At 38.4% G+C, this 18011-nt stretch overlaps 2 protein-coding genes across 2 annotated transcripts; both read right to left on the minus strand.

Moving 5' to 3' along the window:
• Positions 1–2252: 2252 nt before the first annotated feature.
• Positions 2253–2753, minus strand: LOC113316050. The gene has a single exon (XM_026564283.1). The coding sequence runs from the start codon at positions 2751–2753 to the stop codon at positions 2253–2255; it is 501 nt and encodes a 166-aa protein (XP_026420068.1).
• Positions 2754–3956: 1203 nt separating this feature from the next.
• On the minus strand, positions 3957–4910 carry LOC113316052. Its single transcript, XM_026564284.1, has 2 exons — positions 4287–4910; positions 3957–4178 (listed from the first exon to the last, which is right to left on the minus strand). Exons 1-2 carry the CDS (start codon positions 4908–4910, stop codon positions 3957–3959), a joined length of 846 nt encoding a protein of 281 aa, XP_026420069.1.
• Positions 4911–18011: the final 13101 nt, after the last annotated feature.

Here is an 18011-nt window from a genome sequence, read left to right on the forward strand (position 1 = left end):
CTATTTTTGTTCGATGAAAGTATGAAAAAACTAAGAGTTTCGCTTAAACGCGGGAGTTTTCTCAAATGAAGGAGTTTCCATAAGATGAGAGAAACAAATTAAAACAAATAAGTAAAATAATGGGAGAGGGGGACCGACCACGGCGGCATGACCGGCCGGCCGGTGGGCCCGGTCCTAACGCCTCTTGCTTATTTTATTTAATATTATTTTCTTCATAAGTTCCTCGTTTGTCCATGTTTTCGAACGATCGTTCGTGCGTTTGGGTGCTTGTTCGTGCACTATTGTCAAGTACACTTGCATATTTCCTCTGGGCTTACTCGGTGAAGGTCCAGACGCCCGTTTGGTGAATAGTTATTACTAATTCATGAAATTCAGCTGAGAATGAATGATTCATGAAACGGAGTAATAAAATGAGCTGAGTATCTGTTACTAATCCATGAAATCCAGCCGGGGGATTCAGGGAACGTATTAATGAGATATAATTGATTATTTTCTAAAAATTTAGTGGATGAATGTCACGGTAGAATTAATCTATTTGCAGAATCGAGATATGAGATAATTGAAGCATCATATTCGTTATGAGGGGTGTATAGTCAGGGAACAACGGGCGGCGTGACATCCTGAATGCGTTAAGCTCTCTAACAAACATTATGTCTAGGGAACCACCCAATCATTAAGAGATTCTATACAAGGTCTCTCTACGTAGTCAGGGAACAACTAACGGCGTGACATCCTGAAGGCGTTAAGCTCTCTAACAAACATTATGTCTAGGGAACCGCCCAATCATTAAGATTCTATGTTGAGGTGGGTCTCTCTATGTAGTCAAGGAATGACGTGCAGGGTGACGTCCTGAAGGCGTTAAGCTCTCTAACAAACATTATGTATAGGGAACCGCCCAATCATTAAAATTCCACATAGAGGTGATGATGAAATGTGTGAAGCATCGAACGCTCAGCCCCGGAGGCCTTTCGAGAAAAACATTCATCATACCTATGAGAGGAACGCTCACTCAGTCAGAGATTGTGAAACAGTTCACGGATCATAAAATATGAATCGTCACATGCATTCCTGTCAAGAACATGCAATATCATGATTTTACGCTTTTGACCTTTGTCGGAAATCCACCATCAACATTAAGTCCCCTGCTTAGTGAGGGACAGTCATGTTCCGCAGTAAGCACTAGATGGTGATTTTCCAGTCGACGAGATAAGTAGTCGAACTTAGTCGTACAAAGGTATTTTAAGAATCCCCGATTTGCTCCAATTGTGTCATGTACGAGCAAATGCCCAGATAAGGATCCTGTCAGTATGATAGAGAGTCATCTCGTGAGTACAGAGAGACGAGGCACTGCAGATTTGGTCGGTCAAATGTCCAGTTTTTCTCGGTTTAGTGTTTAAGGGCCCGGCCCAAAAAAGAAAATCCTTGTTTTATTAGGTTTTGGAAATTAAATTGATATAAAAGGGAAGGGACCCTTTTTTTTTTTTGATTTCTCTATAATTGACCGACCAGCTCTTCCCTCCCTCACCTTCTCACGCTCGAGCAACAAGAGAGGAAAAAAATTTTGATAAGTCAAAAAATTGTATTAATAGATAACAGAATTTACAAAAAAATAGTTTACAAGAAAAGAGGTCACAACAACCCCTAAAACTTGCAAACTATTTAAAACGATAATAAGAAACATTTGGAAATTCAACAGTAATTAAAAAACTAGGTCTTCCATCATAGTGCATTCCAACTTCATTATCAAGATAACAACCACGCTTAGCCATCTTATCCGCTGCAAAATTCGCCTCCCTATAGGTATGAATAAATCTTATAGAATCATAATTCCTACAGACCTCCAACCACCTTTGTCTTGTGAACCAAGGCAAATTAGAATTTTTAAAAGCTTCCACCACACTAGAAGAGTCTGAACGAATGCAAATACGCGTAACTCCCCATCTTGTAGCCCATTCCATCCCAATAATGATTCCATATAATTCTTCCAGATAATTAGTAGCAATACCCAAGCCAATAGACATAACACCAATAATATTACAATAAGAATCCATAGCTACTACACCTGCACCAGCCCTTCCCGGATTCCCTCTCGCCGCACCATCACAAGATAACTGTAGCTCATTGTTTTCTGGAGGATACCAGAAACATTCTATCGGTTGCTGAAATTTCACACTCCTATGTTGAACTCGAAAGTAGTCCAAAATAACAACATCTTCAGCATAATTCTTCATGTAACCTTTAAGCTTCACCGATTAGTCTTGAACCAGCTTCAAAACACGCTTGAAAAACATGTTCCAGTTTGGCTTCTTATGCTCAAAAACAACCTTATTTCTCAATGCCCAAAGTTCTGACTTAATCACGAGATTTGCGAGCAGCCACAGATCACGCACCATCTGACTCCTTCTTGTTGCTGCCTTATAAGAAATAACAAGATTATTTTTAGGAGTTAAGCCAAAAATCTGAGAAATCCAGGTCCAAGCACGAGCTGCAAAACTGCAACTGAACAACACGTATTCGAGATTTTCTTCAGCTATTCCACAAAGGTGGCACTTGCTTGCTAGCGGAATTTTGAACCTTGATTGAAGAAGATCGTAAGTTGCACATATACCACGCAGAAATTTCCAGTTTTGCGCTGCTAAAACAGGATGAATTTCTTTCCTCCAAAGAAGCGAAGTCCTTTCCAAAGAAGGATATTTCTGACGCACTATCTCCTTAGCTGAGCTGACACGGAAGACACCTTTGAGATCTGGCATCCAAATTCTATTGTCCTCTCATCCATGTGGTGTAGGCAGATGAACAATATCCACGCCAACGGCTGTAAGATGCTGAATTTGCTCTTCATTGAAAATCCAGTGATCAACAGACCACATGTCGCTTACCATAATAGTTCTATCCAGGATTTGATCATTGAGAATGTATGCAAGACATAAATCAGTGCACCAAATATCAAAATAAAGCGAAGTGGACCTACCATCACCAAGCAAGACTTTAGTGTTGTTTTCCACAATCTTATACACACAACGGATACCAGGAAAAATTGTGGATTTAACTCCACAAGTTTTGATGCAACCATTTCTCCCAAAGTACTTAGTTCTAAGAAAACCAACCCATTTCTTCTTTGAATTGCGAATTTTCCACCACAATTTCATAAGAAGCGCCTTGTTCATGGTAGCCAAACGAGTTAAGCCTAATCCTCCCTCCTCAAAAGGACAACAAACTTTATCATACGCTACCACCACGGCACGACTAATATTAGAGTCTCCCGACCAAATAAAATTCCGAATTGCCCTCTCATTTTGCAAAATGAATTTTCTTGGCCATTTATAAACTGCCATATTGTGTATAGAGTAGCTAGCAATAACTGACTTTACCAGGACAATACGATCATGAAAAGATAGCAGACACCCCTTCCAACCAGCAAGTTGGGCCTTGATTTTCTCCACCACATTACAAATATGTCGATATCTAACCACGCCCGGCATAATTTGGACTCCCAAGTAACGATACGGAAAAGTAGCAACACTCATCCCCCAAAAATCAGCAAGATAGGTTCTCCTACTTAAAGATCCACTGCCATAATAAATCTTACTTTTCTCACGACAAACGGTTTTACCCGAAGCAGCTTGATACTTACCCAACAAATCCACAAGGTTGTGCACACTTTTAAGATTTCCTTTACAGAAAATCATAATGTCATCAGCAAAGAAAAGATGAGTAGGAGAAAAACCATTCCTCGTAACCATAGGAGTCATTTTCTTATCACGAAAATTTTCGTAATATTCCTGCTAAGCACATCTTCAATCAAATTTTTTTTTTAAAGGAGACAAAGGGTCTCCTTGCCGCAAACCTCTATTAATTTTGAAATAGCCCTCTGGGTTTCCATTCAAAAGAACAGAAATTCTAGCGGAACAAGGAATGTCGAGCAGCCAAGCACACCACTTTTCAGAGAAGCCATATCAACGAAAAACTTCTAAGACAAAAGACCAAATCACCGTGTCAAAAGCCTGAGTTATATCAAGCTTATGCCCAACATTACCATCCTTGCGCTTAATGTGCATCTCATTAACCATCTCAGAAGCCAGAATGATATTTTCATGAATATTGTGCCCTTTCATGAGAGCAACTTGTTCCTCGGAAACAAGATTTTCCAAGACAGTGCTTAGTCTAGTAGCTAAAATCTTAGTAAAAATTTTGAAGAAAAAATTACTAAGACCAATTGGTCTTAAATTACGAAGATTATTAGCACCTCTTACTTTAGCAAGCAAAATTATCAAGGAAGAATTTACCCCATTAGGAATATGGCCAACACCCCAACAATTAACAATGGCGTTAATCAAATCCTCCTGAATGATATCCCAACAATGGCGGTAGAAACAACCCGAGAACCCATCTGGACCCGACGCGCTATCAGACCCCAAATCAAAAACAACTTGTTTGATCTCCTCAGAACTTGGTATTTTGTCCATGGCAAAAATCTCTTCAACTGAAATGCTAGGGTGCTCAAAATTAAAAAGATCTTCATCTAAATCCAACTCTTGGCCGTTGAATTTATCTTCATAATAATGCACAATATGGTCTCGCAAGTTATCATAATCAGAAAGAGTAACACCATTCGAATCAACCAGCTCAGAAATTGTGTTATTACTCCTCATAATACGAATACTATTATGAAAAAAACTTGAGTTACTTGAGCCTTCAGCAAGCCATTGTTTCCTTGACTTTTTCTTAAGCATAGTCACTTGCTGCAACCGAGTCTCAGAAAGAGTAGCCATAGCATCTTTCATAACATTCAACTTAGCCATGTTACTAGGGTCTTTATCTGAGTTTCTAGCCGCAGTTTCAAAACGAAGTTGATCCTGCTTCAATCTGGCGTGAATATTGCCAAAAACTCTAAGATTCCACTCCTTCATTATCACCTTTAACCTCTTCAATTTGTATGGAAAGATAAAATCCAGAGACCCATGAGAAGGCACATCCAACTATCACTAACCATTCTGTTAAAATCATTATGAAGAAACCACATTTTTTGAACTCTAAAAGGAGCTCTCTTCGGTCTAGGAACCACAAAAGGATAGCCAAGAGGAGTAAAATGATCGGAAACTTCCCTAGGAAGAGCTTTACACCGCCAATTCTCAAACTTAGCTAACTAAGAGTCATTAATAATTGCACGATCAAGTAAACTAATGATTCTATTATTACCTGACTGACCATTCGTCCAAGTAAATTTATTTCCCAAAGAATTAGCTTCAAAGAGGTTATTATCATCCATCCAATCACTAAACTCGTTTATGACTGAAGTACGAATTTCCAAACCCACTTTCTTCTCATCCGAACGCAAAACACAGTTAAAATCACCCATAACAAGCCAAGGAGTAACAGTATCCTGCATATCAAGTTGTTTCCAGAGTCTTCGCCTAGTCACTTGAATATAACTAGCATGAACAAAAGAAATGTGCACACCTTCAACCTCAACAGTAATATCTTGTTTTCTCATATTTACAACCGAAGGAACAAGCCCATTGATGAAACAAACCCAAAGATTCGCAATACTAGAACAATAAGAATTATGTATAATATCTGGAGAATAACCCTCAATCTGAAGTCTTCTACCAAAGTTAACAGAACATGCCACTTTTGGTTCAGTAAGACAAAAAACATCCGGTTTAAAATCTCTAATCATCTCAGAAAGCTTAGATTGTGCTGCATCACGCGCAACACCATTTATATTCCAAAACAACACTCGCATAATTAAACTTTGGGAGTTTGGTTTTTGTTTAGCTTCCTTTGGTTAGCAGAATTTGGGGAGGCCAGGAGTCCCATTGAAGAACCCCTTCGAGCACGAATTCCTAACTCATAATTATCATCAGAATCGTACATAGAGTCCATATCCTTCAAGGAATCAATTTTAGACTGGAGAGCAATTATCTGCTGCTGCTTAGCTAACCTGGATGCTTCATCAACTTTGCCAAGCACCAGAGAATCTTTGCCGCTGGTTTCTCCAAGGATATTGAACTTATTGTGAGAGACAAATTCCGAGCTTTTTTCAAGAGCATCACATAAAGGTGTAGACGAGGATGTAACAAGAAACCTATCAGGATTCATAAGCCTGGATTCGACATTCCCACATGACTTAGTTTTCGGGACAGAAGTACTCAACGACATTGCCGTACTAACTAATACTGAGTGCGCTAAAATAGCCTGCTTTTTTCTTTCGGAATTAGTAGAAGCCGTACATAGAGCAGCTTCGGACTTTGCAAAATCATCCTGCAGCTGTTGTTCCAACTCAACGGTGTCATTAATGCTCAACACTTCATTTTCAGGGATCACAGGAATAGTGGGAGCCTTCTTGCCTTTTCTCTTCCTTCTAGCTTCATGCCATTCCTTTCCAGCATCAGGATCCGTTCCTTGTTGCGGAGGAGCTACAACAAGTTGCTGAGGATTGACCTAGAATAGAACACTTAGAGTAGAATTTCTTTTTGCGACACTCTGCATCAGAATGACCTAGAATAGAACACTTAGAGTAGAATTTAGGTCTCTTCAGGATTTCAAAAGCTTGCCAGAACTCCATACCTCCAACTGTAACATGGATACCATCTATATCTAGCTTCGCAAAATCAATGTCGATAAGAACTGAAGCGAAGTGACCATATTCATGAACCAGCGTTCGTTTTTCCACCACAACATGATTACCCAAAGCTTTTCCCATAGCCAGTAGGGTTTTTTCAATCCACAACTCCATTGGTAAACACGGGAATTTAACCCAAACAGTAGATCGAGAATATTTATGTTTATCTGAATCGAAACTTGGGTACCATTCCATGAGAGTTAGGGTTTGTTGAGAAACAACCCATTTTTCAGCTTCCAAAATCATTGTTTTGTCATCTTGTGAATGTAACTTGATAATGAAGAAACCTCTATTCAAAGGAAAAAACTGTATACAGTCATCTCCCAGCTTCCATTGAAGTTGAAGGTTTTTCTTCACATCTGAAAAGTTAAGATCTTTGAAATACAGCCTACCAATTAGGCTAAACCTTCAGATCACGCATCCTTCTAAATAGAGTTCCTCCGGGATAACAACAGCAGGCTTACCCTCTTTAGCCGGAGCCGACCGTCGCCGGAGCCGACCGTCGCCGTCACTGTCCGACGGAGTTCCGGCCAACTCTGGCCAATTTAGGTAAGCGATTTTTTTTAACTGTTCGTTCATGGGTTGTTCTCAAAAAAAATCATAAATATACGTGCATGTGTAGGTTTTATGAAAAATTTGTTTTTAGCAAACAGATGTCTGTCCGTCCGTCGGTTTTAGGAAACGAACGATAATCCCTAAAGAGATGTGTATATTTTTTTGAATAAACATGATCTAGTTGCAGTATAGAAAATTTTGTCTATGAGTTTTCATGAAAACAAAATTTTATTTTGAGCATGAGGACCTTTGTAAAACTAGAAAAAGACCCATTTGATAGGCAAAAGCTCGTTCGAGCGAAGAAAAAAAGTTGTAAGTGAGTTATTCATGTAATTTTTTTTTGATTTACGTGAGTTATTCACTCATGTCTAAAATTGTTTTTTTTTTTAAACTCGTGAGTTATTTAACTCACTAAAGAATTTTTTGGCTCACGTAAATTTTTTTAAAGAAATACGCGAGTTACTGTGATTAAAAGTTTTGGAAAAACTAAATTTTGATTTTGAGAAATTATTGAAAGCAAACAATTGTTTGTGAAGAAATAATGTTTTATTTAAATTTTCATGATTTAATAGTGTATGCTCACACAGTAAAAAATCAGTGAATGTTCACACGGTGAATATTGTGTAATCGTTCACACGGTGAAAATTATGTGAATCGCTCACATGATGGAAATTTCGTGAATCGTTCACAGTTTAATGAAAATCAAGTTATGATTTCTAATGAGGTTTTTGTTCGTCTTTGTAGGTTTCAAAGAAGCGAACATACTCTCGAAATTTTCGTGTTATAGTCACTACAGCTAGTGAAACTGTAAATAGGTAAGAGTTAAATTGTTACCATTTTTTGTAGATGCGCACTTTTCATTCCCTGATCCATTGTTTTGTTGAATGATGTGTTGAAGTAAAATGTTGTATGGATGTCACATCAATTTTTCAAGGATGACTGATTCTCATGATGACACCTCCAAAGATGATGATACTTCCAGAGATGATACTTTCACAGATGCAGCCTCAGAAAATGGTACCTCTGTAGATAGAACTTCTGTCGACGAAGAGGAGGAAGAAGAAACAACTGGAACAAAAAACATTCCAAAAACTGATGACGATTTCTTCGTGGTTCAGTATAAACCTGAAAAACGTCTCCCAGGTTCCTCGTTTCGTCTTCTTATAGATCCCGGGGATATTGTTCAGAGAAAATTGGTGTCTCCTAGAGCGACTATTCGATTTTGCTTACAAGGGAGACATTATGCTGGTTCACACATAGACTTCAAGATTTCTCGAAAGCCATTAGGAGATTTCTCCGGATGGGCGAGACATATGTTGGGGTATAGCCATTTGAGAACCATGTTGGATCGTTCACAGGTGACACGAGCTATTCAAGCAGCTGGAGATTTGTCAATTTACCATGATATGAAAGGTGTAGTGACTTTGCTTGCTCGCTGGTGTGTTTCTATCCATACTTTCATATGCAGGTGGGGAGAATTTACCATCACTTTAGAGGATGTGGTTTCTTTATTGCATCTTCCAGTCATGGATAATTTCCCTACAACACTTTCGGCATATGAGAATGCAATATCTGATGTCTTGACAGCTACAATGCATGAAATTAACAAATTATCCAACAAATCTTGTTATATTCAATGGTTGAAGCACTGGCGGCCGAGAGATGGAACTCCTGAAAGACCTGTGGATGATATATTAAACATTGCTACTTTCTTGTGCCTGTGGTTATCCAGAGATGTATTTGAAGATAGTGGAAACTTGCTGAAGCCAGTTGTGATTCCTTTTGCCATTAAGATAGCCCAAGGTGAGAAACTTCCCGTTGGTAGTCTGTTTTGGGTTCACTGTTATCCAATTTGGATTCCTTGGTCGTGGATTCCAGTGTTTCCAATGGTTTTCTGAAGGTTGAAACATATGTTAATACAATGTTTCTCCAAGCCTTAATGTGGGAGCGCTTCAATAATTATGCACCAATTCCTCGTGGCATCTTGCAAGGACCGAATGTTGATGCTCGTTATGTTCTTTCTGGGAAGGATAATGCTAGGATCATGTGCTAGTCTACCAAGAAGCCTCGATGCAAGACACACCTCACCAGTGTTTTAGACAATGAGTATGAGTTTAATTTTCGTCCTTGGGTGTCGATTCCTTCTTTTTTCTCATAGTTGATCACTTTCAATGAAGATAAAGAGAATGTTACTTTGGAATCTGGTGCAGACCTAAGTGACGGTGAGAGATCTCTCATACTGGGTTGTACTCCTGGTTACTTAGTATCGGTGATACGTGGGAGATTTCTGGTGGAGGAGTATAGCATCGATAGGGAAACTCGACAAATGGGTCTTGACCAATGTGTCCCGGATGTTCGGAAAGAAAAACCGTCGGTCGACCAACTTAAAGCTTCTTTAGATTGTACATATTTGACTGGTCGTGAATATCTATTCCCTTGCTCTGACCGGGTCGCCTATGCAACTCCAGGTTATGTAACTTTCTGGCGTCAGCAACTTGATCGTTTATATGATTTTATAATGCCTGTTCAAACTCCGGTACAAGAACCTCCTTCTGTTGAGATGGTTTCTGAGCGACCAAGGTTGAAGTATCCTTCCAGTGGTGATAAACAAAAAGTACTTCCAAGATGTTCACAAGTAAGTATTCTTCTTATAACTTTTATAGAGATATAATAATCGCCTCTTAATTATTTCGTTAATTTTACCACAGGATGGTCGTGCATGAGACCTCAGGTTGATATAGACTTCAGGAAATTGAAGAAAGTCCCCGAGGCGGAGAACCCAAAAGTAAGAATTACAGGATGTTACCGAATAATGTGCAGTCCCCGGCCGCTTCTTTGGTGAGTTGTTAGCGCTTCCTTTATCACGGTTTTCCTTATCCGTGTAATTAGGATCCCAAAACAAATATTTATTTAATTTTTTTCATAACTTTTCTCCACCGATCATTGACGGTTTTCATCTTGCTCCTGGGCAAACAATTCAGGAATCCAACATCGACGAAGAAGAAGTCGATGTAAGTATCTCTTTCGTGCAAGCGATCATGGCATTTCCTTGAATGAAATAATAATAATTGTTGTTGATGTATATAGGAGGAGATTTTCGTGGATAAAGAAAATATTGATGAAGCACATTCCTCCTTGGGAAATAAGGAGATGGAGAATCTTCAAAACCCGGAACCGAATTGAAGTAATAATGCTACTAACAGTGGTTTCAACGACAACGATCTTTTGAACGGTTTAGAGACCCCTCAAGTAAGCGCTCCTCCTGTACTTTCTTCATAGAAGTATGAAACTGCTGATTTTTGAATGAATGAGTGAAAATCCGTATGAATGAATGAAAAATTTATAGTGAAATACGTCACCAGAAAATTTCAGAACTTAGTCTTTTAGCAAAAACGCTGTAGAATCTTCGTCCGATGTCGAAATTTCGTGATCTACCCATGTTTTCTCATGCCTAGGAAATTTCCAAGCTTTACACAAAGAAGATTTTTAAGTTTTCAGCATGTTTAGGGGTCGAAATCAGTGAACAGTAAACTTCTAGGAGACTTTCAGAAATTTCTCAGCTGGCATGTAGTTCAATGTTTTGGCCACATATTTTCGATCATTTATCCAATTGTTATGAAATTTTGACATGTTGTAAAGGAAATCCATACGAAGAGAGTGGTGTATAACTCAACCCTAGATTCCTTAAAAATTTCTCCTAGTTCATCATCTTATACAGGGCAGTGTAAAATCTCCTCAGACGAGCTTGTTGTAAAACGTGTTTCTATGACTTTCACAGTATTTGCTGATGTCTTGTATGTATAGTAAAGAACTTAGATAGTGTTAGTTCACTTACATGATTTATTTTATAATTACCTTTGGTTTCCATTCTTGAATCGTTCTAATCTCATGGAATGTTCGTATTAGGTGCCAAATGCCGAAGTTGAGAATAATGGAACCAATGATGATGATTTGAATAATATGGTGAATCAAAATGACGATATTATCAGTTATTCACCTCAGGGTCGTGAGAATATTGCTACTGAAGTTGTTGAGGAGAGTAATGCCCAAGTTATTGTTGCTTCAGAGACGGAAGGAAACGGGCCATAGGAAGCTATGGTAGAAGACGTTGTTGCTCTTGCACCATCAATAGAAAGAATTGTTCCCATGATAAGAGAAGATGATCCAATGACTGAGAGTCGCCTGGTGGTGCATAAATATTCTACTTCAGGGATTTCTTTCGCTCCTCCATTTGGTGAGTTACTCCCGTATCATGAACTAGTCGGTGGATTTAGCGTTCCCATTGCATATGCAGGCATGTCTGAAGAAATATGGAAGAGATATGGTCATATTTTCGTCACCACAGATCCAAAACGAAGTTATTTCTCGACCAAGCAAGTAGGAACCATCTTGCGGGTTATAGACGATATACGAACCAGAGCTAGAAGTACTGTTACTCCAGATGTACTCTTTGATTAGGAGTACAATTTGGACCATTCTGAGCAACTGGGTTTTAATGTGGGATGGCTTCGTGATAGAATTGAAGTCATTAAACAAGAAGACGAGAATGATGTACCTCTGACAAGTGACTATGTGATGAAGAAGGAGGCTATGAACGCTCAGTTGATTAAAGAGATGGAGTCAGACAAAGCTGCCCTACGAGACCTGAAGATTGCATAGGAGTAAAAATATTTCTTTGCTGATTTCCTTTAGTTTCTTTTCCATAATCTCTTGAACCTTGAACTTCCGAGAGATGTGAGGTTTTATTTCGGTTTTGATTTTTTGATTAATTTTGGATAAGTGAATGATTGAGGATTTTCTTTTAGATTTGATAGAGATTTTTCTTTAAATAAAACAACTTTGATAAATTGTTGAATTGAAGATACAGGTGAAAGAAAATCCTAAAATGCAATAGGTGTCTCGAGCGTTCGTTCGTGCCTTGAACATACAACACCCATAAATGCTGAATGTCTCGGGCGTTAAAGGCTTTGAGCCCATTCTCTTGTATCACCAGTACGCTTGTCTTGTCTTTCATATCAACCAACTTGTAGTATCCTCCAACCGTCGACTTAGCAATCATGAAAGGCCCTTCCCAGTTAGAGTTTCTTACAAAATGAAGATTGCGTTTAGTTGATTTAGAACTAAATCCCCTTCATGAAATTTGTTAGGCTTTATTGTTCGTGCCCTGAATATTTTCTGCTGATTCGGAATTCCTCGTACAGTGGGATTCCATGTTTGTGGAGATTTCCAATCCTGCGGCACATGTGGACACTCACGCAAGGGAGAATATTTAGGATACTGATTGTCGTGCTCAGACATTATTCCAGCAATGACTGTATCAGTGAGATGCTGAATTCGGAGAGGCTCCGCGTCCAACCACTTGGTGAAACATTGCTGAGGCGAGACTAACCACTCATAACGTTTGGTAATAGCTAAGTTGTGAGTAAGATCGAGTCCCCGGACCATAGTAGCATATTTAAAAGTTGATAATACGGACGTATGAGGGGGAATAAGACTTGCCTGAGTACGAAAGCTTTTGAGGAATTCATGCGCTCTCTCTTCAGGTTTTTTTGTGAGTTCCATCAAGGCTTCAACTTTCCCCATATGTTCGAGTGGAGAAGCGTCCTCTATTTCTTCCGAATCAGAGCTTTCTTCCGAATTCAAGGTGTTGTAGTTACCTTTTCAACATGAATCCACATCCGTCCGAGGATCATGTCATATCCTGGATCTTCTCTGATTATATGAAACTTGGTTTCCGCCCAAGTTGGACCAACTTTCATCTTGAAAATGTGGGGGTCTAAAAACCACACCCAACAATTCGTTTGGCAACCTGAGAGGACTTACTCCAATACACTTTCTAGAGAATCAACTAGACAGTCAGACTCAACCTAGAATAAAGTATATCAAAGAGTTTAATATCTCTAACTCTTAATTCAATCCGCAATCAGCAAATAGAAATCTGCGAGCCCGATTGAGTATAAGAGGAAGTACTTGAAAGGTACCAAAGACCAATGTTCAAGTGTCAATCAATGTAAATCAACAACCCAAGGTTGGATATTCTAATTGATTGATCTTAACACACAACCTGTGATATTTCAATTATATACCAAAATATAACGCGGAAAAGAAATAACACAGACACCAGAATTTTGTTAACGAGAAAACCGCAAATGCAGAAAAACCCGGGACCTAGTCCAGATTGAACACCACATTGTATTAAGCCGCTATAGACACTAGCCTACTACCAAATAACTTCGTATTAGACTGTAGTTGTACCCTAATCAATCTCACACTGATTCAAGGTACAGTTTCGCCCCTTACGTCTCTGATTCCAGCAGGATACTACGCACTTGATTCCCTTAGTTGATCTCACCCACAACCAAGAGTTTCTACGACCCAAAGTCGAAGACTTGATAGACAAATCTGTCTCACACAGAAAAGTCTATATGATTGAATAAATCTGTCTCCCACAGAAATACCCAAGAGTTTTTGTTCCGTCTTTTGATAAATCAAGGTGAACATGAACCAATTGATAAACTGGACTTATATTTCCGAAGAACAGCCTAGTATTATCAATCACCTTACAACAAACTTAATCGACTAGAGAAACAAGTTATTATGGAATCACAAATGATGAGACGAAGGTGTTTGTGATTACTTTTCTATATTTCCTATCGGAGATATAAAATCTCGAGCTAATTATTTCAATTATACTCAACATGATAGAAACAGCAAGATCAGATCACGCAACTACAAAGATAATAGTTGGGGTCTGGCTTCACAATCCTAATGAAGTCTTCAAGTCGTTAACCTACGGGGTCTCGAGAAGAAACCTAAGGTTAAAGGAGAATCGACTCTAGTTATGCAACTAGTAACACACAGGAGGTATGGGGAATAGGTTTCCTAGTTTCTAGAGTTCTCCTTTATATAGTTTTCAAATCAGGGTTTGCAATCCAAGTTACCTTGGTAACAAAGCATCCAATAATCATCGTTAGATGAAAAACCTGATTCAACCAAGCTAATATCTTTCAACCGTTAGATCGAATTTAACTTGTTACAAACAAATGAAATGTACCCTCATTTAGGTTTATGTAACCGTACCTAAACGTGTACACCATGTTGGTTCACAAATAGTTAACCAAGGTTAGCCATATGATTACTCTCATATCAACCTTATTCATCTCAACCATAACTAGTTCAAATGACTCAAATGAAACTAGTTAAAGAGTTGTTCAATTGTTATAGAAAACACAATTGAAACCAAATCGGTTTGATTCACTTGAATCAATCATGAACATTATAGCCACGGTTTGCGAAGATTGCATTCCTTATGATTCAAATTTTTAAGTCCATGAACTGAACGATTTGACAAAGTAACCAGCTTAAGTATGCGTACTTAAGCATACTTAAGCAACTGGATTTGAGTTTGTTAAGTTTCCAAACTCAGCAGAAATTTTCGGTTCGAAAACTTCCGCCAGTATGTGTACGGGTACGCATACTTAAGGTGACTAGCTTAGGAGTTTGTAATTCCCGAACTCAGCAGATATTTTCGGTTCGAAAACTTCCGACAGTATGCGTACGGTACACATACTTATCTTGTCTCCTTCACCATTTTCGTATACACACATATGCATACACTTGGCTCCCGGTTTATGGATTTATACACTAATGTGCGTGCACACTATATATGCTTATATCCAATCATGGTTACATTCTCAACTCTTTATTTCAATCATTGAAACATTCTTCTATAATGACAATAGCTGTTTTCACACACTATTAGCATCAATGCAATTTTCAAGATATTTGAAATAATCATTATCGAATAATTCCAAGCCTACATCAAATGATTGTGTCACACAAACCATGTAAGATGTTACTCGACAATTTTCTCATGATATAAGAAGAACTTGGTCGAAGCGAAAGCTTACGAACACATATTTCGAGAAATATGTAAGCGAGATATACTCAGCTCGAAATCTCAAATGTGTATAGAGAAAACTGAAAAAGCGGGGGTCTAACAACACCACCCAATAATTCGATTAGCAATCTATATGGACAAACTCCGAAATACTTTGGTAGAGAATCAACTAGACAATCAGACTCAATATAGATTAAAGTATCTCAATGAGTCAATATCTCTCACTTGTTTTGATTTACTCAAGCTAAAACAATAGCGAGTCTTTAATCAAACACAAGGAATAACTTGGACGGTACCAAAGACCAATATCCAAGGATCAATCAATATCAATCAACAACCAAAGGTTGGATTTCCAATTGATGATCTTAACGCACATCCTGTATTATTTCAATTATATAAAATATAATGCGAAAAAGAAATAACACAGACACCAAAAGTTTTGTTAATGAGGACACCGCAAATGCATAAAAACCCCGGGACCTAGTCCAGATTGAATACACACTGTATTAAGCCTCTACAGACACTAGCCTACTACAGGCTAACTTCAGACTTGACTATAGTTGAACCCCAATGAGTCTCCCACCGATCCAAGGTACAGTTGTACTCCTACGCCTCTGATCCCAGCAGGACACTGCGCACTTGATTCCCTTAGCTGATCTCACCCACAACTAAGAGTTGCTGCAACCCAAAATCGCAAACTTGATAATAAACAAATCTGTCTCACACAGAAAAGTATATCAAAGGATAAATTTGTCTCCCACAGAAAAACCCTAGGTTTTTGTTTCGTCTTAAGATATAAAATCAAGGTGAACAGGAACCAATGGATAATCCGGTCTTATATTCCCGAAGAACAGCCTAGATTAATCAATCACCTCTCAACAATCCTTCTTGACTACACAAGCGGTTTGTCGAGGAATCACAAACACTGAGACGAAGATGTTTGTGACTTCTTTATCTTGCCTATCGGAGAACTCTCACGATCTCAAGCCAATCAAAGATTGTACTCGTACGATAGAAGATGCAAGATCAGATCACACAACTACGATAAAAGTAGTATCGGTCTGGCTTCACAATCCCAATGAAGTCTTTAAGTCGTTAACCTGGTTTTAGAGAAGAAAACCAAAGGTTAAAGGAGAATCGACTCTAGAGAGCGCACTAGTATCACACAGACATGTGGGGATCAGGTTTTCACAATGCTAGATGTCTCCTTTATATAGCCTTCAAATCAGGGTTTTAACTTAGTTACAAAGCAATCCATATTCACCGTTAGATGAAAACCTGATTTAGATTCAAGCTAATATTTCTCAATCGTTAGATCGAAAACTTAGATTGTCACACACACTTGGGTAGACGTTTACTGGGTTTGTGAAAACCGTGCCCAAACGTATACGTGTATGATGGTTCAACATAGTAACCCAAAAGGTTAACCATATGAGCATTTCATATTAACCTAGTTATTCTTCGCCATAACTAGTTCAATTGGCTCAAATGAACTAGTTAGAGAGTTGTTCAATTTCTATGAGATCTTATGTAACTACACAAGACACAATTGAAACAAAAATGATTCGATTTGATGAATCGGCTCATGAACTTTATAGCCACGGTTTACATAAAACATTCCTTAGTAATTTAAGTTTTATGTTCATAGCACATCTTTAGATCATAACCACTTAAGCTCACAAACAAGTTCGCGGACTTAAGGCAACCGACAGAGTTTTCCAAACTCATCAGAAAATCTCGGCAAAGGGACTTCCGCCAGTTCGCGGACTAAACACGCAAACGAGTTTTCAGAAAATCCCAGCAGAAATTCTCGGTAAGAGAACTTCCGTCAGTTCGCGGATTTGGCAAAGCCAATTCCTCCGGTTTCTCTCAATCAACAAAGTTCGAAAACTTCGGATTAAGGAATGTATGGTTATGTAATATAAACTCTCATTCCAATCATTGAGACATTCTCAAAGGACGTTATATAACCGTTATTCACAGACCGTTTCACGTCATAGCAATTCTCAAAGTAATTGAAGCTTTTCATGACTTTCCTCACTAGGTGAAGATAAACTTGATCAAAGCAAAACGCTTTACCAACACACGATTTCGAGAAAAATATAAGTAGTGAATACTCTGCTCGAAATGTCAAATGTGTATGATCCAGTCTATATAGCATACGACTTTTTGTCTCATAAGAAGTAGGAGATATAATAGATAGACTTTTGAGTGATAGATAAGTTCAAGTCTCCACATACCTTTTTATTGATGAAGTTCCACGGTTCCTTGAGTAGATCTTCGTCGTTTTATGATGAATCGCCATGAAGTCCTTGAGCTCAACTACACTTTTCTATCCTAGTCCGAGACTTAGCTATAATAGACTAGAAATCAAGACTCATAGTTCTGATCACTAACATTGACAAACATGCTTGATATAGCAACGCATGCGAGGTTGACCGAGCTATGCTCTAACAATCTCCCCCTTTGTCAATTTTAGTGACAAAACTATCAATACATATGGAATACAAAAAAGATAAACTTTAGTGGCTCCTATTCCATAGTCTAATCTTCAACGTTCCTTGAAATCTTCGTCCTTCCAAGTACTCCAATGATCCCAAAGGTTTTAAGTTTAGCACCACCGTTGTTGAAGATACGTAGCTATAACAATGAGAGAAATCGAGATTCTCGATCATTATTATACAGTGTCATAGTATCATTATGTAACATCAAAGTCCAATTGCATCACGACTTTAACAACAATACTATGGTGATATGTATCACTCCCCCTTAGTCAATACTCCATCTCGATCATGGAAACCACTCCCCCTTACACAATGATCCGAAAACCATATGTATTTGTAGTGTGAACTACATTATTTCTCCCCCTTTTCGTCAATAAAATTGGCAAAGGTAAAAGAACGGGATCATAATGAAATTTCCACAAGAGAC

This window comes from Papaver somniferum, chromosome 10 (genome assembly GCF_003573695.1).
Source record: "Papaver somniferum cultivar HN1 chromosome 10, ASM357369v1, whole genome shotgun sequence".
Classification (NCBI taxonomy): Eukaryota; Viridiplantae; Streptophyta; class Magnoliopsida; order Ranunculales; family Papaveraceae; genus Papaver; species Papaver somniferum.